This window comes from Chroicocephalus ridibundus, chromosome 2 (genome assembly GCF_963924245.1).
Source record: "Chroicocephalus ridibundus chromosome 2, bChrRid1.1, whole genome shotgun sequence".
In the NCBI taxonomy this organism is placed as follows: Eukaryota; Metazoa; Chordata; class Aves; order Charadriiformes; family Laridae; genus Chroicocephalus; species Chroicocephalus ridibundus.
Window position 1 is genome coordinate 157153061 of NC_086285.1, and position 22820 is coordinate 157175880.

Here is a 22820-nt window from a genome sequence, read left to right on the forward strand (position 1 = left end):
CACAACCCCGTGATGAATCCTGGGGCTGTGCCAGTAGCCCCAGTGCAGCAGCCGGTGCTGGGTGAAGGCTACAGGCTTGGGATCAGCACAGTGGTGTTCCAGCACACTGGCACAGGTTGCCCAGAGAAGCTGTGGATGCCCCATCCCTGGAAGTGTTCAAGGCCAGGCTGGATGGGGCTTTGAGCAGCCTGGTCTGGTGGGAGGTGTCCCTGCCCATGGCAGGGGGTTGGAACTAGATGATCTTTAGGGTCCCTTCCAACCCAAACCATTCTGTGATTCTGTGATTCCCTTAAGAGGAAAATCGATAGTTTGGAATCCTCAGTCCTGGCCAACTATCCAACACCTTTATTTCCAATTTCATCATTCATTTGTGATAGAAAAGTCAAACTTCCACAAATAGTTCTTCAGAACAAAAAACCTAAATGATTTATACATAAACAATTACATACAGCGTTTATAATGCGCAGTACAAAATGTACACTGTTTGGATGAGATACAAATTGCATATTCATGCCAAGATCTAAACAAGCGTTAATTATCTAGACTAGTGCTGACGGTTACATTTCATAGAGACAGTTGTAGGTCCTGCCTTAAAGCACAGAAAAGACACTTGTCTCATCCTCAGTCCCCGACTCCCCGTTTCAGGTTTGGGGGAAAGACTTGGTCCTTCTCCGTACTCACAGAACAGTTCGGAATTCATCAAAAATGAAGCTTGGCACGTGTGCTTCAACAACCTGAAGTAAACAGGAAGGCATGGTGAGGTATTTTCTTCATTATTCATTCCTATCCTCTATTCATCCATTAACAAGCATATCTAATTACGAATCAAGTACACAACGCTATTGACCTGAACCACCCCGGCTTTAGGATGTGCTCCTGGATGTGTCCGTGCTTGGGGAAGGGCGGAAGGAAGGGCGGAAGGAAGGGCGGAAGGAAGGGCGGAAGGAAGGGCGGAAGGAAGGGCGGAAGGAAGGGCGGAAGGAAGGGCGGAAGGAAGGGCGGAAGGAAGGGCAGGCAGCACCAGAGAGATCAGGTGTAAGACTGACATGGCCACTTTCTACTACATTGCAGCGTGGGCTGGCAAAAAGAGGGAAACAGGAAGAATCCCTCTCTTTTAGCTGTGCGTATTAGCTGGGAAACGGCTTATTCAAGAATCACTGAGGTACAGCCTAGAGCAAATGGGATTATGACTTATTTTTAATACCACTTATAAATAACATGTCATCTTCAAATGCAGTTAAGTTGCATTTAACCGTAAAATAAACTCCCTACGAGCCCAGACTTTCAGAACTCCCCTTGCATGTGCAATAAAGCAGCTGCCCAGGAAGCCACGCTTTGGCAGGAAGGGAAGGAACTCGACTGGAGCTGGTTGGAACTAGATGATCTTTGAGGTCCCTTCCAATCCAAACCATTATTGGATTCTATGGTTTTTCCCCAAAATTTATACTTGCCAATTAACTTTTCGACCTGCATTTAGAATACTGCTACTTATTATTACTTAATTCTGCAACATCTCAGAACTTCTATTCGTTTCTTCCCTTCCCAAAAGCCCCCCAGCAACGTACGTGCTCTCTGAAAATTAAATGCAACAGACTTCTTAAATCTGCACAAAACTGAAATCCTTTCTATATTTTGTGTACCTTTTGTATTTTCTAGAAATTTTTTTCCATAAGGATATTATGATAGTATAGGGAGTTATACAAAGTGTGCAAGCGACACAATTTGTAGTTCATACAGGGTACAGCGTTCATTATGACCCGTTCCTATCAGGTAACAGATTTTTTTATCTGTATTTCCCTTCGGCAATCTTTTCCAGAACATCTGAAAAGGCTCAATACTGCTTTTTGGACAAGGTTAACAAGTCCGGTATTTTGGATATTTGTTTACAGATGATGCCATGTTCCAGAGTAGATACGCGTGACCGAGCTGCTAGTATGTAACCACGGCATAAACCAAGATTTAGCTCATCCGGACAGGACTCCTGCTCAGTCCTATGCGCGGGAGACACGGAATTCTTTCTTACCTTTCTTGGTAACTTTGTGTAGCGAATGTAGTCTTCCAGGAACATGAGGGCACCCACTACATCGGCAGGCATTTCTGGTATCTTCTGGCTAAAATTAAACCACCGTGAAGATCATACTTTTACTAGCCGATCAGTTATTTGGATAAAATTACATGAAAATGCCAGCCTTCAAATAACACCGTTTCCACCAGGTACCATGTGATTCCATTACAGAAGTCAATAGTATTTTCATCTTATATTTAGTCAAATATTTTGTTATTATTATGTCAAATATACTCTGCTAGAAAAATATATTGAAAAGGCAGTGATAATACTACTGAAGCCCCCTTCACAGAGGTGACACTTAGGGAAAAACTAACACGTGGGTACCTTGTGCACTGTTCCATCGTTGAACGAATAAACTGACCGATCAGTGCCAGAAATTGTTCTGTGTATCTTGAGTGAAACTGTTTCAGCAGGGTAAGGAGACCCAGAACTAAAGGAAGCCAGTCAATTTGATCAGCTGGCCGCTTGCACACCACTCCTGCACAGAAAAAAAAACCCCAAAACACACGTTTATACATCAGAACACATTCTTTATAGCAGAGGCAAATTTACATCAATACTCTCATGAGTTTTTTTGCTGTGCCTCTCCTTAGAATCATAGAATTGCTGAGGTTGGAAGGGACCTTTAAGATCATCGAGTCCAACCTTTAACCTACCCTGACAAAAACCACTTCTAAACCATGTCCCTAAGTGCCCCATCTACCCTTTTTTTAAACACCTCCAGGGATGGTGAATCCACCACCTCCCTGGGCAGCCTATTCCAAGGTTTAATAACCCTTTCAGTGAAAAAATGTTTCCTAATATCCAATCTAAACCTCCCCTGACATAACTTGAACCCATTTCCTCTTGTCCTATCACTTGTCACCAGGGAGAAGAGGTCAGCCCCCATCTCTCTACAACCTCCTTTCAGGTAGTTGTAGAGGGTGATAAGGTCTCCCCTCAGCCTCCTCTTCTCCAGGCTAAACAACCCCAGCTCCCTCAGTCATTCCTCAAGTCCGTCTGCTTGGTCACACATAAAAATTAAAAACTAACGTAACAGCTGCATTTCTTCCATAGCAAATGGCTTAATGACATTAACTAAGGCATGGGACAGAATGAGAAAGTCAAGAGTTTGGATTCCGATTCCTACTCCATTGTATTTGGCTTCAATATTATAACAAACCTGCCTGGAGATGATGGCCCAAAGTCAGAAACAGAGTATTTTCTATGCAGATAATTTTACTGTCTTCTCTACAGATAACTTCACATAGGTTTTCATTAGATTTAGAAACAACTAATGAAACAACTAAAGATTTAGAAACAACTTATACAATACCTAAGTTTCTGTTGTACTGAAGTTTCGGAAACTGGGAAATGAGAAATAGGAAGTTGACAGTGGGAAAATACGGCAGACGTTTTGTTGTTATGTAGATCTGAGTGGGGAAAAAAAAAAAAAAAAGAGGAACACAGTTCTTCCATGTCCTAATTTTTTTTCTTCAGTTAATTATCAATAAAATAGAAAAAGGAAACTGTACCAAGCAATGGAATGTAAGCCTGACCTTATTTAATGGATTGTGAATGCCAGCTGCTTCCAGATAAGCTGTGATTTCATACAAAAGAGTGTTGTCTTCTTTAGGATAAGGTAGTGATGGGTTCTGATAATGTGCTTCAATGTCAGCCAGTATTGCTCTGCAAGGAAAAGAAATTGACTATATTAAACACTTAATTTAAATTACCCTCAAATAAACCTTACACAATGCCACATCATATTAAAGACATTCATAGGCACAAAACCTGTGTATGTTTACAAGCAAGAGTAAACCACCTTTTTTGGAGTATCTTTTTACAAACCTATTTGTTTCAAAAATCACCACCACACATTTTCACTGTTCTTACTTCTCATCCAAAGATGACCTCAAATCCAGGTATAACCAAACACAATTAGAAGCTGCACTGTCCACTGGCACGTTCATACAAATTACTTGTCAAGTTATTTATTTTTAATGTTTCTGTTTGGTTCGAATTCAAACACTCATCAACAAAACCCTGAATACAATCAGATTCCACATTTTGCCGTAATTTAGACTTTAAGGATTGCCGGGTTGATAGCAACTACATCGCAGTAATACAAGCAGCTCTTCAGCACATTTTGCTTCTTACTTATTGAGATTTTCCAAAGCAGCAGCCAAATGCTTGGAGTCAAACCTGCAGGAATAATTTAATTCATTGGTAATCTGTCGTCTTAAAATCTGCATCTGACCAACCTGTTGAAGCAAACAAACAAAAAGAGGGTGGGGTGTTACACTGAACGCAATGAGGGAAGAGTAAAATCAAACTAAGGAAAAACTTAATCAGTAAGAATTTACTGTTGAATAGATGACACAAAGTCCTCATTACACCTAACGGCCTTCATAGGGCTGCCCAGAGCAGGGACGTATGCAGTGGCCGGAGCTATTTCTTCATTTTGGTAAGAGGGCAGCGATTCAGCCTGCCCACAGTCAGAGCAGACAGACCCCAACCGCGCAGTTCAAAGGGGAGGAGCAGTCACAGCACTCGAGATTTACACGCAGTTCACAGTAGCAAATACAGGCAGCGTGAAACGGGCACTAAAAAGGTAAGAGGTATAAAAGCCCAGTCACTTGCTTGTTTTTCAATGGTCAGTGAAAATGCTTGTACTCTTTTCCCCACCTCCCCCTAAACCTTAGGGTCAGCAGTGGGACAATAACCAGGGAGGGTTGTTGCAGTCAGCCTTCCCCTTCCTTCCCTGACCCTTCCTCTTCTCTTCAGTGACACAAACAAACATTCACACCACTCTGAAATTCAAACACTGGTTGCAAAACATCATTACAAAGACAAGAGAGCGCCATGCTAATGGGGCAGCTTGTTTACAGCTTCGGCAGGGTAGGCTGCCTTCTGTGCGAAAAAGGCAAGTTCAGGAAATGCTACTGCTCCAACCTTCAGCCTGAAGTACGTTCAGTTCACAAGGCACAGCGTGAGTCTCAGAGCTCCTGATGCTGAGCACTAACTCAGTTTTCCCAGATCACACCTCTAGTGCCAGACTCCATTTTTAGCGAACTATTACATATGAATCTCAGTGCTAAGCGCTTTGTGGAGTGTGAATTGTCCATACAAATGAACCTCAGGACCTCTTGCAAATCCAGGCCTGCTTCACTTGTGTTACAGAATTCCATATTCTGTATTATTCCAAAATAAGCAGATTAAAGTATATAACCAAAGAGTCCAGAGTGAATTCTATGTATCCCTAAGTCACGTAAACCAACCTTCATTATGGAGTCTAAATACGCTGTCCAGATCTTCTGAGTTTTTGCAATTGCCGCGGAATAAACCTTGTTTGAATTTGCTGAGAAAAGAAAAAGGGTGAGGCATTAAAAAAACCCAAAAAACCAAACAAGTAAGAAGAGAAATAAATGCAAGTGTACAAAGACAATGGCTTTCTTCCATCTTAAGCAGTAAGTGCTTACCTATAATTCCTTTGAGAGGACTGACAGCATTCATAAGTGCTTTTAAGGTATCCTGTACAGTCCTGTCACGCAATATATTTTTCTGAAACATACTGAGGAAATTCTAAATAAAAGGAAGAAACAAGTAAGTAAAGTTCTCACATGTACTCTGTGCTTAATCTTGGTGGTACAAGAGCCACATTTTTAACAGCAGGGAAAAAATATTTCCACAGATGAAGAGTTGAGGAATTTTGTGGTTAGACTTTGTGCTTTCCTGAGTTATGCTAATCAGCGTTAGGACAATTAGCAGATCCGCCTCATCAATATGTAATACCAACTGTATACAACTACTAATTCAATTTTTGAGGAAGAACTGTCTTCATCAATGCTTGTTTTCCTTAAAATCTTTAACCAGGCTATGACTGGCTTCTTCTCGGAAAACAAAAACACTTGGTTACACATGGAGGTATTAGGGGAAAAGTCATTCCATAGAACTGACACCTTATTTATATCATGGTAGACTCAAACAATCTAATTCTTTGTTGATATCTAGACAGAAAAATGGAAGTTGACTCGAGATCAGCATTTGAGTATACACAGTGTACACCTTCAAAAAACATTCCTTGCAAACCACCGTTTAATGTAACGCATAACATTGCATTACGCAGCCCATTTATTCAAAAGTGCCAACTTTCATAATTGTATCTGTAACCAAAATTCTTACCTTTGGCTTTGAACACACATTTTTCAAATGTTTTTCATTTCAATTTACCATTTAAAAAATTAACAGCTTTTTTATTTCACTAGAAGTTATTATACAATAGAAGCATCGTGACCTTGAGAAACCAAAGTTCAAAAATTACCTGCAGTTCCTTTACAATCATGAAACACAGCAGCCGGTCTAAACCATTGAGACCAAAGGTGCCTAAAGTATCTTGGATCTCCGAGAAGAGACGACTATTGGTTACTTCCTGATGAGTTTTGATATCATACCAGGTGTTCATTTGGTCAATGTAACACGTGATTCTGAGGAAAAATTAAACAAACAAATACTTCAGAATAAGCTGCAGGTAGGTGCTGTGATAATCTGAGTAAGGACTCATTCAGGAAGAGATTAGAAAGACTCTGTAGGTATCTCAGGTGACGTTTACTTGGTCCTCTCTCCACAATGGTTTTGTCACCCTTCCCTGGTTTCTCTCTTCTCCATTTGTGTGACACATTGTTTTCTTTCTTAGACTAAAACCATAACTTTTCTGGACTAATATTTAAAATGTACAGGATGGATTGGGTAAATTGGGTTTTAGATAAAGATGGTGATATGACAGCTAAGGAAAAACTTTGGTTTATATTTTGTTTGTATATGGTGGAATTGCAGCATTCCAACGCAAGGTGCTGTAATACAAGCTTGTCACACACAGTACTTACTTTGGGTCTGTGATCCTCAGGATTTCTCTACAAAGCCGACCAATAAATGTTACAGATTCATCCACAGGTGTGAATTTTGGTATAGGAATATGAGTAGACTGGTATATGCTTTGCCAGTCTTGAATCTGAAAAATAAGTTTTAGAGTTATTTGCAGTGTTACCATTGCATGTTTTTAATTCGCTTAGAAATTTTATTCCTTTTGTTTAATTTAGAAGTAGTACATTGCAAAACAATATTGTAAATCACGCACTGCAGAATGCTATGAAAACAGAACAAAGCAAAGAGAAGAATGAATCTTATGACAAAGAGCAACTAGAAGATGTGTGGAGGTTGAGAGAACTACCTACAATCCTGGTAAGAATTCCATCTGCTCCTTTCTGCAGTAAGACTAACCACCATTTTGTTAGCTAAATTTAAGATCTATTCACTCTACCACTTGTGAAATACCACAAAACTGGTAACTACTGCAATCTTTCTAAGCCTGCATTCTGATGGCTAACAATAGATACAGAGAGGACTATTGTGATTCCACAGTTATTTTCTGTTTTCTTTGAAAAAGGCGGCGGCTATTGTTCACTGGCAAGATATATGAGAATATTCTGTTTGGGGCGCTTTGCTCTTCTTAAGTACAGCTAACGCAGTGGGGATGCTGAAATCACTCAGAAAAAACTGGGGACATGTTTTACACGGCGGTTAGCACAGCAGGGACTGCACAATGGGGTATACACGTTCCATCCGTCACAAGTTTTAACATCCAAATATAAAGACATTTATCAACTTTCTACTTGTTCTTGGTTTTGACTAGCACCTTTGTTCTTAGGAAGTTATTGCACTCCTGTTCCACATTGTAGTTAATAATACGAGACACTTCCTCTTGCCAAATTTTTAAGCCATATATGTTGACATAATCCTGGATATATTCAAATGATCGATGGAACCCATCCATTGTAGCTGCCATTTCTTTCAGTTTGGGCATCAGCTCGCTTGGCTAAAGATGAAAAAAAAACAGAAAAAAAGATAAAAACAAAATGGTGAAGAGGTTGAATACAAAGAGAATGTAAAAGGCTTCTAAATGCCTTTACATGACAACCTCTAGAGGATTTCACTGTGCTCCAGCCAAAACTAAAAAGCACTGGAAAATTTATCAAAGGTTGGTTGATATCTGAAGTAATTCTTCTTACTAAATATTTTTCCCCTCTGCTTTTAACGTTTATTTAGGCTTCAATAGCACTATTGATTGATCTGGGAGACAGACTCAAGAATCTGGACAGGATCAAAACAAGGAGTGGCACTCCTTATTCTATCATTGCCTTTCTATGTTTACACGGTTCATACATGTCATCTGTTGTCATAAGTCATCACAAAGACAGAACTGTGAACTCAGGATTGATGGGACACTTGTCAGTAGAATAAAAATACATTTTTGAATTCTATGTACTCTTAACAATTTATAAACTCACTTTAACATCAAATATGGCATTCCAAATAACCTTTAGGAAGTTCAAAAAGTGTACTTTTTTTTATAAAAAGGAAATCTGTACAGAAAAGTCGAAATTATTTTCTAGAAGGTGGTATAATAAAAGAGGTCCCAGCAATCCCAAGATACATAAAAAAATCAAATCAAATCAAGCTATTACACACCTTGGCTCTAGGATTAAAGATGAGTCCCCTGTGAAGAGCTAGAGCTACCCGTTTTACTAGCTCCTTCCTTATTCCATCCTCTAGTAACTGTTTTGGGTCCACCTAAGTAAAAGAAACATTTTTTTCTTAAAGTCAGAAAGGTATAAAAAAACATAATGGATTTCGTTTGTACCAAAAAAGACATTAAGTACTTATGATGTAATAGGAAAGCAGTGCTAACAGATGCACTTTCCCAGCAGTGCCTGTCCAAAGAATAAATATTTATTACTTCCACCCAATATAAATGATTCCTTTAAGTTGAATCGCAAAGGTTTGTAGATCCCATATTCGACCTCTGTTAATGATCTACTGAGAATGTTGTACAGTTATAAAAAGCCAGAATGCATTAAGAAGTGCATATGTCTTTAAGAATGCTTGCTCCTGAAGTCCTGAAAGAGGTATCTTAATGTAGGAAGAGCACTCTTTGCCAATGGAAGAAACAGCTCTTTAGAAAAGCTTGCAGTCATTTTTCCAGTAGAATTTAAAACAGTATCAATTAAGGCTGATGATTCTATGTACAAGGAGAACCGTGAGTTCTTAACAACCTTAAATAATACTTATCTGGATGCCACGTAAGGCATCACCGTTTGGAAATTTGTATGCAAACTTATTTTTTCTTGTCTTTTTATCTTTCCTCAAGGTCTTGCTTATTGTGCTGAAATATCTGTGCTACAGTGCTAATTGCCGCCAAATGACTTTTCCCTACTGGAACAATGAAACATTACCTTGATGATACCAACTAAAGTAGTTTTCATCATAAGGATTCCTTCAGTGAAGATTGAAATAGCGTGGGTTAGCTTAGCAACCTTTAACAGAAAGAGAAAATACAATGTGTTGAAGTCATTCAATGGATTAAAATAATTACTCTAAAAAGACATACATCTTTCCCAGTGGTAGCTTCCTATTTTGAAGTCATCTGCACTGATACATTTTCAATTTGACATCTTGTTCTAGACTTACTTACAGTACAATAATAATCTTTCTTTTAATTAGATCAATATAGGTGTGTCACCAGTAGAAAAGGACAGGTACCTCTCAGAGGCTTTAGAGAGATTATGGGAGGAAAGACCTAGCCGGCTATATCACATGTACAAAACATCATGGACAGAACTCTGACTTGGTCCCTTTGAGCAGGCTAGGGGCATAGATTAAAGTGATTATTCCATAATAAAACCTGCTGCCAGCAATAAAACCACTTTAATATTTCCACTGATTTGATAAAGTAGCACATTCGCTTAAGTTCTAAATAATTAGATAAGCACCCTTATGCTCACAGTTCAGACAAGCCAATCTTTAAGACACTTAAGACACAAGCCAAACTTTAAGACACAACTTTAAGACACTTTAAGACACATCTATGATATAGAACAGAGACAACCCAGCTCAGCCTTAAAATTCTACAGCAATCAAAAGCGAAAAGCTTTTGTGTAAGGTAAGTAGTTTCCCCTCTGCCTCCTCAGAATAAAAGAAATATTACGGAATACTGCTGCCTCCTCCACCCCTGCCCCCACACAAAATAAACCCATTTTCCAAAGTTTAATGAGGGAGTCTAAACCTAGCATTCAGGTCTGAACATCAGCTTAATCAGAGACCACAGCTTGTCTGTATAAAACACCTAACAAGTAAGCACTTTGACAAAAACTGCTGCACAAAGCTGGCATCTTAACTGATAATTGGAGACATATTCTTTGAGGGAAAGAGTTACTGGTCTACTCAGGTTTTGCTCCTCATCTCCCTCTATTAAAAATAAAACCAAGTAATTTTAATGTTTGCTCACTCTTCCAGACTGTTAACAGTGCAGGAAAAAACCCACAGACAAAAAGCCAATGAGCAACAGCAGCTTTATCTGATCAAACCCACGTGCCTCTACCCTGTCTTCACATTTGAGGGCAGCAAAAAGCTTAACCCTGCTGGCCTATTCAGTCTTCAACCTCCTCCTCCTCCTGGGACAAGCATTCCAAAGGTGGAATGTAGAGGGCTTCATTTCAGATTCAGGTTTTTAGGGTTTCCCCTTACCCCCCCTAAATAAATCCAAAAAAATCTTTACCCTCATTTATAAATATATTTAGTTTTCCTCCCCTTTCCTACAAGATCAAGAAGTGAAACTTTTACAAACAGAAGAGCAAAAGTTACTCATCTATCCTGAGGAAGCCTAAGGTATACTCACAATAACACTAGCCAATTTTAATCCTTAATTAGTCAGAAAATCCAACTTCACTGTTAAACTCCATGGAACTGTACCAATTTAAACTTAGGTTGAAGTTAGCCACCTATACGGTATACTTTTTCAGAATTTCCTATTTTAACTGCACCTCGTATCTTGGTCCAAGTTGAGCATAATCTCGTAGCTTGTCCTTATCAAGGCGAGTAGGCACTTCAATAATATCATGAGTCTGAAGCTTTATAATTTTGAGAAGAGATGTAAACATGCTTTCTGGAATTATCTGCAGAACCTTTGTAAATGACCGAAGAAAATGAACACAGTCAATATATTCTCATTAAACAAAAAATATCTTCAATTAAGAAAAAGTAATTAGAGAACAAGACAACTGAGCTTCTTCAAATGCTTACCTTTCTTACATAGGAAACCAACTCGCCAGAATAATACTGTGATACACTGAGAAGATCGGGACTGTTTGCTTGATTGATGCGGAGAAGTGGCAAGTCAAGAGCAGAAGCAAGCTAGAAATAAAGTCAACATTTTAACTTCATGTGTCTGTTTTTCCAAGATAAATTACGTGCTTGAATTCTCTTGCTCAGGCTCTTAACCTACAACTCAAAGCACTAGATTCTTCCTAAAGAGCAGTGTTACAACAGCAGGTTTGTCAAGTGCAATTAAAAAAAATAATTGTTAAAAGTCAAAAAAGTCCAACAGGCTGTAATACTACATTACCCTTAATAATTTTTTTTAAATCTTAACAGTTGCATGAGATATCTTTTTTATTGTAGTTTTACACTCTCCCTCATGCTATTTCCCATTCTTCTCTCTACAGAAAATAGTATTTTCATCTGATACCAGATCTTCATCATGACAGACAAAGGGCATAGCCAACATAACTTGTAATTCCTTCAGCCTCCTCTGATACATATGCAGAGGATCCCAGCTATGCACCAATGGCTCCAGCAAATACCTGTAATGAGTAGAAGCTGGATGATGAGACTTATTTGCCTAACAGAAGCAATATAACTTGTTGCATAAAAACCCTGCATAACTTGGGTTTTATTTTCTTTAAAACTAACGTGGAGTTCATTTAGTAGAGTACAAAAAATCTGGACATAGAAAACGCTGGTAAAAGGAAGTTTTGACTCTTTTGTGACTTCACAGCCTTAAGGCTTATTTAACAAATGCCTTGGTTGACCTGCAGTGTTCAAGTACATTCACAGCTGTTCATACTTACCTTTAGGAAAGTGGCTCTGAGTTTAGTTACCATAGATGGACTGACTCTGATGCTTTCCTGCATAATAGATGTAAAGCTGGGGTAGGAAACAAACAAAACAAATCAGCTTCTTCCCCTGAAACTCTTATTTTCAACAGTTAAATCATATGCCACTAGCACCAGTGTAATCTAGAAATGGCACAGGAGAGCACGAAAGAATTTCACTAAAGGAGGATTTTGGTCTGAAGAGATATTGGTTAGAAAAAACTCTATATGATAAAGGGTAGGTGGGGCAAAAGAAGAGGGCATCAGGGAGCGTTAACAATCAAGGTAATGAACTAGCAGCTTTGCAAAATCACATGATGGAAAACGGAGTTCTCTAACATTTGTCTTTCCTTGTTTGTTTTTGGTTGAAATAGGAACTCCAGTATTTTGGAGAACACTTAACTAGACTAAACGCTTGAGGCAGAAGCTTAAAGAAATTGTTATAGTTAGAAGAGGACAGACAGTAAAAAGTTACACTATCACTTAACCTGCAGCTAACAACATGACAAGGATGGCTGTTAACTCTTATTCAAGTTGATGAGAGTTAAATATACTCATACTCAACAACTCATAGAACAAGGTTTCAGGATTGTTTTCAAATTGGAAAGCTTACAGCATTAATAATATTTATGCATGTTATTTCCCACAAGTTTTGCAAATGATGACTGACTTGGAAGGAAAAGCTCCTGCTGAGATACCTGTCAATTAATTGCCAAGCATAAGAAAGATCGCCAACTATCTGCATGGTGATCAAGACCTCTTCTTTAATGTTGATAGTTCGGATCATCTGATGGAGAAATTTGCGGGTGTCAGCCAGAAACTGGCAAACTTGCAGGTTAGTTTCCAGCTGGTGAAACTCTTGGACCTATATTTTAAAAAACAAACAAACCAACCCCATAAAACAATTCTTTTTTTTTTTTTCTATTAAACTTTAACAAAAAGCGATACAAATAGAATCAGTAAACTGACATATTTCTTCAGGATGTTACTACAGTAAGATACTTAACAAATCCTGGCCTACTTTAGAGTGGCTTAAATAATAAATTTCACAAAGTTACTCGAGGAGGTGTACTGTGAAACACCATACTGAGTATTCTTTTATATCCTGGAAGTAGAAGAAATGTACACAAACCAAATCTGGATATTTTTATTCTGCCTTTCAAATCACCCTCTCTAGATTCAAATGAATTTACTTTCAGAATTTCTAATAAAATGAGTCGTGTTGCCAAATAATGTTTAACACAATTCATTTCTTCAAAAAAAACATACTAACCCTACTAACCCACGTGGCGTGATTTTTCATGCTAGATCCCTTATCTTAAAAATCACAAGGTCTATAAGCAAGTCCTTCTGATTGTATATATAAAACTGCAAAAATCTAAAGGCTTAAATTACTGTTAAAACGCAAATCTGTTTTGTTACTCATCTATTGGAAGTCAGTGCCTGTGTATCAAATGCTATTTTTCAAAAGGATGAGGTCATTTATCTCAAAATTTCTTGCCCTACCTCCTCCAGTGCTTGTATCAGCTGCACAGTTTTTCTGCCTGCTGCAGTGGAATCGTCATAGTTTAGAGACATTATTTGCTTGGAGATTTCTCTGAACCAAGCCTGAAGATTTTCTATGTAAGAACAGGAAAAAATTTAATCAAATCTTTGCATGTATGATAAGCAACAAAGACACAGGGAACTTGCTAGTAAAAAGAAACAAGCTATACATGTAGGAGATTATTTTAAAAGTTTTCATCTTACTCTTATATTCCTAGTCTTTTCAACATGTAGACTTGTAAAATGGCAACTGCTCAGGTAAGTTTCACATACAATATTAAAAAAAAACCCCACTTACCAACACAAATGGCATTATAAAATCTATACAAAGATGATAAAGCCCTTTAAATCATAAATTTTTGTTTCATGAACTGTTTTACAATGTTAATTGCCTTGGTAGTGGCAATCTCTATGTTTCAGTTACAAGTCTGATGACATGAAAAAGATAAAGGGAAATATTTCAGTAAGGTAATTCTGCTTTTAAGTGGTAGTAGGTGGAAAAATTGCCTGTATTTTAAGTTTTATGGGTTTGGATTGATCACAAACGTTGCCCTTAAACTGATGCTTTATGCAGTGCTCCTGATCAAATAAGAGAGTGATTTACAATTCTTATTCTTACACCAGTTCAAGGAAAAAAAAAAAAAAAAAGATATTTCAAAAAACAGCAAGAAATTTGGAAAGAAACACAGATTCAACACTTTTAAGTCCTTGGAAAACTTGGAGAATACCACTTATGCAGACAAGAAGTAAGAGAAGGTTTGAAAAAAATGCTGATACAGCCAAAATCCAGGTTACAATTAGGGAAAGAATGAGAGGAAAGGTTAAATCATCCCCATATTTAATGGGAATGATCTTCACACTCCTTTGTACATGGAACACGGCAATGTGAACTCCATTATACATAGAAAAGCATATTGGCATTTCATAGTCTTACCTGGCATATCTAAATAAAGTGATAACAATATTTTTAAAAATAGGGCCATCTAATTATTAGGTACCTAAATATATGGCTTACATATGGAATATATGCAGAAAACCTAAACAAGACAGCATGTAAGAGACCACTGTGGCATGCGAAGGACATGAAAATTTGTCTTATTATCAGTATTAGCATCATGTATGTTCTTTTGGTATCAGCTTAGAAATAAAAAACAAAATTATCCCCCCACACACTGTTTAGTTTTTAATAATTACCATTTTTCTCCACTCTAGTAAGAGGTTTAACTCCTGAGAAGACATCAGCAAGCTCAGTCATCCTTTCAGATCCTTCTTTTTTGTAGTTCTCCCATTTTGTTTGTTTTTCTGACAGCATATGCTTGAACATCTATTGAAAAACAAAGCATTTGGTTTACAAAACTGGCAAGAACGCATGCTACAATAGATGAAATAATACTGAAAACAGATGGAACTGACTTACAGTGACTACTACGTAACTTCAAGGTCTTGCCAAAATACTAAACACAAAATTAAAACTATTAAGAAATAGAGCCAGCATGTGTAAGAGACAGACTGTAAATTCCCTGACAAGGGGCAGAAGGCCCTCCAAGCCTTCAATGTAATGCCTCAAACACTCTCAAGGAAATAAATAGTGCAGGCCTGGCCTTCAAAGAACTGATAAGGCTAACGCTTCTGGCACCTGAAAGTGTGGGAGAACTGTCTTGTGAAGACAGGATAGTTCTGCCACTTGTATGGTGAGTTAGTTCTCAGTTCTCAAGGCCATTGTGTCCGATAAGCGACCTTTGCTTCATTATCCGCAAAATGCTTATGAAAGTGCGCACCCCTGCACATGCTAATGAAGATTATAGAGATCATGCTAAACATGCATGACTATGGCACTCATCTCTCCACCAAAATCATGCTACACGTCACCTGGGACAAGGGAGAAACCTGGGACAAGGGAGAAACCTGGGACACGGCTGCCCTTGGCAAGGGGGGTGGACCATGCTAACTCAACAAACACAAAAGGGGGAACAAAGAAGAAACCAGAGAAGAAGGTTGTGTCTGGGAAGATTCTTCCCAAGAAAGACGACCATGCCTGGGAAGATTTTTCCAAGAAAGAAGATTTGTGCCTGGGAAGATTCCCTGAAAAAGATGCTGGAACCAGGACTGGTGATCTCTTTATCTCTGTCTTTTTCTCTGTCTTTTCCTTTCTCTGCCCCTCAGTTTCTCTTTTCTCTTAGAACTGTTAAGTAACGGTTAGAGTTGTTAAGTAATGACCTTAAGTACGACCTTAAGTACCGCTTGCCATAAGTTGTCCTATACCTGTTGTTAAGTAACACAATGCATACCTCACCATTTGCCATAACTTGTTATATACCTAACCAATTATCATGGACTTGTTAAAACCTATACTAATAATTTTGGGAAGCTAATAAATGTTTCTATAGGGACCTTGAGATTTATCTCACCTGAGTCCGTGCGGTTGGGAATTTATGAATCTGAAGTCACTTACCCCACCTCTTTCCTGAGAGTGGGATGTGACAGCATGATGGACATACAGTGATCAAAATTAACTGAATGTTTAAAAACAGTATGATGCAGACATTGTTGATTTGTAGTCATTTATAAAAATATCCAGCAACTTTTTTATCTTAGAGATCCTGGAAGACTTTGGTCTAATGTTGACTTATACTTCACATAGTCATCTCAGCCTATGCAGAGAAACCCAATTCTAAAAAGCATATACGTGACATTAAGCATACTCTCAACTATTTTACCAGGTTAGTACCAGAGCATTAAATGGGGAATCTTTTAGAAATGGCAGAACTTCATAAGCAGCTTATCCTCAACAAACATAGGCTTTTGTCTCTGTTTAAAAGACAGCCTGAAAAAAAGAAGTACAACAGGATAAAAACTTACGCAGCTTCCTCAACAGATTTTATTATGCCTGTTGTCAGGATGTTCATGCAAAATTCTGAGCAAATATAAACATATTGGGAAGAATGAAAACTGGCAATTATCGAGAAGACTGCAAAAGTCACTTCCAAGCAATAGTAGTATGTAATCTTCTACAGAAAACTCACAATTAACAAATCAGAATAATAATTCTTTATGTAAGTGGACTGTGCGGTGAGTGTACTACTACTATTCAAGTGTTCAGTTCTCTTCTGCCATTCAGGGGGAAATGATGATGGAGGGCAGCAGCACATTACCTCTTTCAAAATGAATTCAAATTGAGCTGTATCCAGGAGAAGCTGGAAAAGAATCCTGGGATTGTACTTTGAGTCTGTCAGAATTTGATCCTTTATCTGGCGGAGACGTTTGTTATTTGGATCACAAGCTGAAAACAGAAACACATTTCTCCACTGTTACAGAATTTGGCCAAGCTTTTAAATCTTCGTAAATAAACTCTTTTTTTAATAGCTTGAAAGCAAAAAACATTTTGTTCTCATGTAAGTCCCCACGTGTTCTCCATTTACATGGGTCTCACCACCCTTGTATAACCCTTCCTTAGAACAGGAAATAATTAAGGTTTCTGTGGTGCTTCAGCTGTCTTAAAACTCTTCTGTGAGCTTCTGCAAACCAAATGTGAGTTTAGCGCACCTGAGTGAGAAACCTGGAGACCAACATTTCTAAAACCATTACAGAAAAAGCACAGAGGTGTAACAGAAGCCCTCTCACATACCAAGAAGCCTCAAAGACAGCAGAAGCATTCAACATAGAGAATGTCTAAATAGGTACATTTACAGACCAAAACTCACGTCAGAGACATTATTCAACAGTTTCATCTGAATTTCAGTTCAACAGAATAAAAACCTTGTTTTTAAACTATTAATTACTAAAATAATATGAAGTATATGTATTTTAAGTGATACAGCAGAAAAAGATAAAGTTCCCAGACTTTTTCTGCAGAGTATTATTTAACAGGGTCACGATTTCTCATACTACTTTTTATATCTGTGTCTAGCTCGCAAGAATTAAAGAAATGCACATGTGCTGTTTCAGCTGAAGACTTTAGAAGACTTGTTAGCAAAAGAACAGCTCAACAATTTATTGAAAACAGTAGATGAAACTCTGCTGACTTCAACAGCAGCACACATTGAACTTCCCTTGGGACGTAACATGAAGTACCAGCATAGCAGGATTAACAGCTCTGTAACAAAAGTCTAGCAGGAAGCCTTACCTGTGTCTGCAGTGTGAAGCATCAGCCAGCGGATCGTTACATTGCAGTCTCGCAGGCAATTCAACAGCTTGGGAATATTGTCCAGCACCAGCTCTTCCCTGAGACAACCCTCTTTGAGAAACTGCTGCACCTGCGTGTGCACTCGCTCTGTGACTGCAGCGTATCTGCTTGCCTTACAATATACAAAGCTTGCATCAGTATAATATTTGTCTCAAATGGAATACATCATGTATGATGTGGCACTGACTTCCCGAGAAGTTTAAGGGGACACAGATCAAAAATGTGCTATTAAAATTATTATCATTACTAGTAGGCAATCTCATACACTGCAACTGCATGACAAAGGATGGAAGCTAAATTTTAAAGCAAAGAGCCTACACAGGAAGTGTTACAGGAAGTAACACTTTTTTATTTACACTTACTTTACACTTTATTTACACTTACTTTATTTACTTACACTTTACAGGAAGTGTAATGTTTCAAAAATGCAGACTTGTAAACTTCCTGTATTCACTTATGTACTTGCTAGAAATTATTCCTAAAAATCGGTACTAGTATTTCATTGCCTAATGAGAAAGAACAACAACAAAAATCTATTCCAGAATGGAAATACTTGTTGTGAATTAAATGCCAGTTCTACTTAGCAAACTTCTTCCCTAAAGACTAAGGAAAAATTTCTGCTTATATTCCCTAAGTTTACTATACAATACATAGCACAGTTCTCTCGATTAGACACTTCTGTGTGTTCTCTCCTAAGCACAGGGGTCAGATTCTAAGGAGGCATTTAGCTATCATCAGTCACCTGATCTGTTGACTGGGCAAACAATCAACCAACCCCATGTTACTCACTGTTTTTTAGGCATGGAAAAAAATGATTTAATGTAAAAAGAACTAACTGCATTGCATCATACAACATTCCGGTATCATTCTTTTAAATCAGATGCTTTTTCCAGATTATTGTTTATTTAATTTATGAGGCCCTATTTAAAACTGAGTGCCACACACTGTCAGCATAAACGCGTAACTTCTAAAACTGTTATCTATAAAAGACCAAACACTATAGTCAGCTTAAGACATGCCAATACTGAACAACAAGTTGATGAGCATCTATTAAGTCAAGTCACAACCCCGAAACTTTTAGGGGAAACAAACACTGCAAGAGGAAGTGAAACAAGCAGTGCTGTGAAGACCAGATTTTGCAACTTTGAAGGATCTTTAACTCAAAGTTACGTACTCCAAGTATTGTACTTGAATGCAACGCATGCAAGAACAAAAGACCCATGCATTACTGATGTCATATAATATACTTGAGATGCCCACACAGCTTGAATCTTGCTAAAAATAATTAACTCTGGCTTACGTACCTGCTCTTTGACATTTGAGAGATCCAGCGTGTAGTTGAGGGCGGTTTTAGCAGCTTTGTAGGGTTCCCATGCTTCTGCTAGATTTACAGTGATTCCCATGTAAATGCTAATAACCTAAGATTGGAAGCAGAAAACAAGAAGTTGTGTTTATGTTTTCATTAAAGAAAAGGCATACTTTTCATTTAGCAATCTGAGTAGAAAGTGATATGCTGTGGGTATAAATATGAAAGAACTAAACTTTTTTGGTAGCTGTACTTCTTGCTCCACCACCTTTGGAAATCAAGGAGAAAGAAGACTTTGAAATAGAAGGCACACAGTTAATTAGAGGCACAGTTAATTAGAGTTCTGAAAACAAGCTGGCAGTTCTTTCACTATGTATGATCCTTGGCCTCTACGTATTTTCCCCATGAACTTACAACTTCTTTTTCATTTCCACAGTGCTTACAAGTGTTTGTAAGATAGTTGATTAAACATGGACACCTTGGTTTACTGACAGATGAAGGAAACGGAGAGCTGTGGCACTATGAGCTTTATCACACTTTTGGTCCGATATTCCTCCATCCAACAGTGATCGCATCTAGGGGGACACTGACAGCCTTTAAGCTCTTCTGACAATGACAAAAAGGAAGCCAGTAAAGGCAAATGGGACACTGGTCTGCTGATACGAGGATCCTTCTCATATTGTTGGAGTGAAGCTCATTTTTTCCTGTAGATGACATTTCCTGAAAAGGTTACACTTCAACTGCTAACAATCATTTGAAATCAGCCTAAGAGTCAAGTATTCTCTATGATGCAGCTAACTCACCCATACCTGATCACAAGAAGATAGGTGTTGTCTTACAATTGGAATGGAATGGAATGTGTTGGGTTGGAAGGGACCTTTGAAGGTCATCTAGTCCAGCCCCGCTGCAGTAAGCGGGGACATCTTTAACCGGATCAGAATATGTCTTATTATGAAGTCAAGTGAATAAAAACACTGTCGTAATAAAAAATTCACAATGTCAAGTTCTCATTTCTAAAATAAGCTTTCGGTTTTTCAGAAACTGAAGGATTCTAATATCTATTAAAATAGCCAGCTATTACAGTTTCTTCCTTCCTTTCCTCACTGTTCCACTTATGGTACAAAAGAACACAATTTGAAACCACAAACACAGATACATAAATTAATTCATAGTTAGAATAGAGACATATAAATTAATTTATAGTTTCTTCGTTAAGTCTGATTCCCTTTGATATAGATGACCTGGGGACTCTATTGTTACATGCCAGCCTATTTCAGCGGCATTTTTTGCAGACTAGGACTTCTGAACGGAGTTCCTAAATCTCAGTACTGAGATGCATAGTAATTACATTTTGATCACTACATCTGAAAAGGTGTATAGAATTGCACAGAGTGACAGGTTTTGCTTCCAAGTTACTTGGACAACGGCATGGAATAAATCCTTAAACAAGTTTCCAAATAACATCAGTGTGTGTGGATTTGTTGGTGAACAAGACTGTCATCCAGAGTGTCCTTGACAAGCTGGAAGAATTCACCAGCTGAAACCACGTGAAGTTGAATAATGATAAATACAAAGTCCTTGGGACAAAACTAACCCCTTGCAACAGCACAGTCCGGGAACCAACCGCCTACGTGACTATTCTGCAGAAAATGACCTGGTGAACAAACTGAACATGAATCAGACATGCAGCCTTATGACAACAAAGAGTAATCATACACTAGGCTACATCAACCAGACTGTAGCCAACAGATTGAGGGCAGTGATTATTTCCATCCAGTCAGTCTTCACGAGCTCCCATTTGGAGTAATGTGTCCAGATTTGGGCTCCTCAGCACAAGACCGACACAGGCAAACCGGAATAAATCAAATAGAAGGCCGCTAAGGCACTCACGGGAACCCACTATGTAAGTAGAGGCTATGGGAGCTGGGTTTGCTTAAGCTAGAAGAAAGACGACTAAGGGATCTGACTGCAATCTTCCACTACCTAAAGGAAAGTTATGAATAAGACAGAGCCACCATCTCAGAGGTGCACAGTGAAAAGACAAGAAGCAACGGTCACAAGCTACAACAAGGGAAATTCCAGTTGTACAGAAGGAAGAAATTCTTCACCATGAGAGTGATGAAGCACAGCCACAGGTGCCCACAGAGGCTGTAGATTCTTTATTTTAGATATTTTCAAAACTAACTGGACAAGGCCCGAGCAGCCTGATTTAACTTCAAAGTTAGCCCTGCTTTGAGGAGATGGCTGGACTAGAAGATGCCTATAATACCTTCGAGCATACAATTTTCTATGATAAACTTTATCATGATGGTCTTATAGTTGATTTAGCATTTAAGACAATAATTGATACTTTCAAGGGATAGCCTTCCATGCTTATCCAAAAGGTTTGACTCAGACTGCTTCACTCTGAACAAAATAAAATTTCCACAGAGAAGAATCTATTCTAGTTTTAGGACATCATTATTTTCTAAAATGCATATCATAAAAATATGCTAAATTATTCCTAAAACATTAAATCCAGGGAACAGTTTTAAAACAGAATTTTTACCCAATTATCTGGAAAGTATTTATCCACTATCTCTCTCATTTTCGCTTGTTGAGTGTGAAGAATAGAAGGGTCAAAATACAGTATCACATAGAGCATAGCAGCCTGAGTAGCCAGGGCAGTGCTGCGGTGTTCTGGTAATGGATATGCCGAAACCTAGAAAAAGGGAACAAAACAAAACTGAACATAACATAACGCAACGTGAACCACTTGAAAATATTACAGGTCACATTAAAGAGTACAGTATATAGATATTAGGAGGCAAGGAGGATATTTAGGTAAGCTGGATGTACTTACACATGCAGCATATTTACCAGATATATTTTTCCGTATATATAAAAGTTGACTGTGTAAATGTCTGCTAAATTTAACAGGCTACAGAAACATTTTACTGTGCTGTAAATGAGTCAAAGGAGGGATGAACCACAGACCTTAAAACCAGTTGAAAGGAGAAGAGCTAGAAATAAGTACTTTATAAGGACTAGGTATGTTTAGTTCATCTTGGATAGAAACAGGGAGTAATTTAATCAAAGTAAGAGGCAATTAGGATGCAGATAGTTTAATTATTCACCAATTCCATGTACCAGAAAGATCAAAAAGATTCAAATTATCAACTGAACTTTCATTTAAAAAAATACAGAGAATAATATATTAAAAGATCTCCATACTAACAAAAAAGTTGGCATCAAAATCACATTCAACATTTTCAATGGAAAACAGTTCTCTGCTTTTATTTAGGAACATCCTATTTGTCTTTAATTTTGTTTGGTTATTGTATTAGGTTAAATGTTCAGACTAGTAAGAAAAACCAGGAAGCTTCTGCCCACTGCCATGAAGAATAAGCTGCAAGTATCAAAGGAGATAACACCTCAGACATAACACCATTTAGTAAAACAAGCCGCATCCAGTTAGGGTTGAGCTGAAGATTCTACCCTACTTTTTGTACTACATTTGGAAAAAGTACATTGTTTATAACCATGCTTTGTATAGAAACATTATGTCTTTCATCGTCAACTGTAAAATAGAAATAAAAAAAATTGTAATATTATTTTAATGGAAAGGCAATAAACCAACAATATTATACAAAAAAGAGGACAAGTAATCTTGATACAAAGTATCAGCTGATTTAAGTAAAACTTCTAGATTAAGTAAAAGAGTATGGTCTCACAAACATGTCATGGTTTCCTATCTTAGACATAGATTAT

At 37.9% G+C, this 22820-nt stretch overlaps 1 protein-coding gene across 2 annotated transcripts in view; it reads right to left on the reverse strand.

Moving 5' to 3' along the window:
• Positions 1-322: 322 nt before the first annotated feature.
• WASHC5 (WASH complex subunit 5) overlaps positions 323-22820 on the reverse strand; it is a 29723-nt gene continuing 7225 nt past the window's right edge. For both annotated transcript variants that reach the window (XM_063327527.1, XM_063327526.1), the window contains exons 7-29: positions 21619-21771; positions 19069-19182; positions 17705-17876; positions 16734-16861; positions 14776-14905; positions 13543-13655; positions 12735-12901; positions 12013-12088; positions 11186-11296; positions 10927-11067; positions 9340-9420; positions 8576-8677; positions 7743-7922; positions 6934-7058; positions 6372-6534; positions 5530-5632; positions 5329-5408; positions 4208-4311; positions 3607-3736; positions 3384-3480; positions 2393-2546; positions 2024-2111; positions 323-734 (exon numbers count right to left, since the gene is read on the reverse strand). In XM_063327527.1, coding sequence (XP_063183597.1) covers positions 678-734; positions 2024-2111; positions 2393-2546; positions 3384-3480; positions 3607-3736; positions 4208-4311; positions 5329-5408; positions 5530-5632; positions 6372-6534; positions 6934-7058; positions 7743-7922; positions 8576-8677; positions 9340-9420; positions 10927-11067; positions 11186-11296; positions 12013-12088; positions 12735-12901; positions 13543-13655; positions 14776-14905; positions 16734-16861; positions 17705-17876; positions 19069-19182; positions 21619-21771 — 2769 coding nt within the window. In that variant the 3' untranslated portion in view covers positions 323-677. The remainder of the gene's footprint in view (positions 735-2023; positions 2112-2392; positions 2547-3383; positions 3481-3606; positions 3737-4207; positions 4312-5328; positions 5409-5529; positions 5633-6371; positions 6535-6933; positions 7059-7742; positions 7923-8575; positions 8678-9339; positions 9421-10926; positions 11068-11185; positions 11297-12012; positions 12089-12734; positions 12902-13542; positions 13656-14775; positions 14906-16733; positions 16862-17704; positions 17877-19068; positions 19183-21618; positions 21772-22820) is intronic.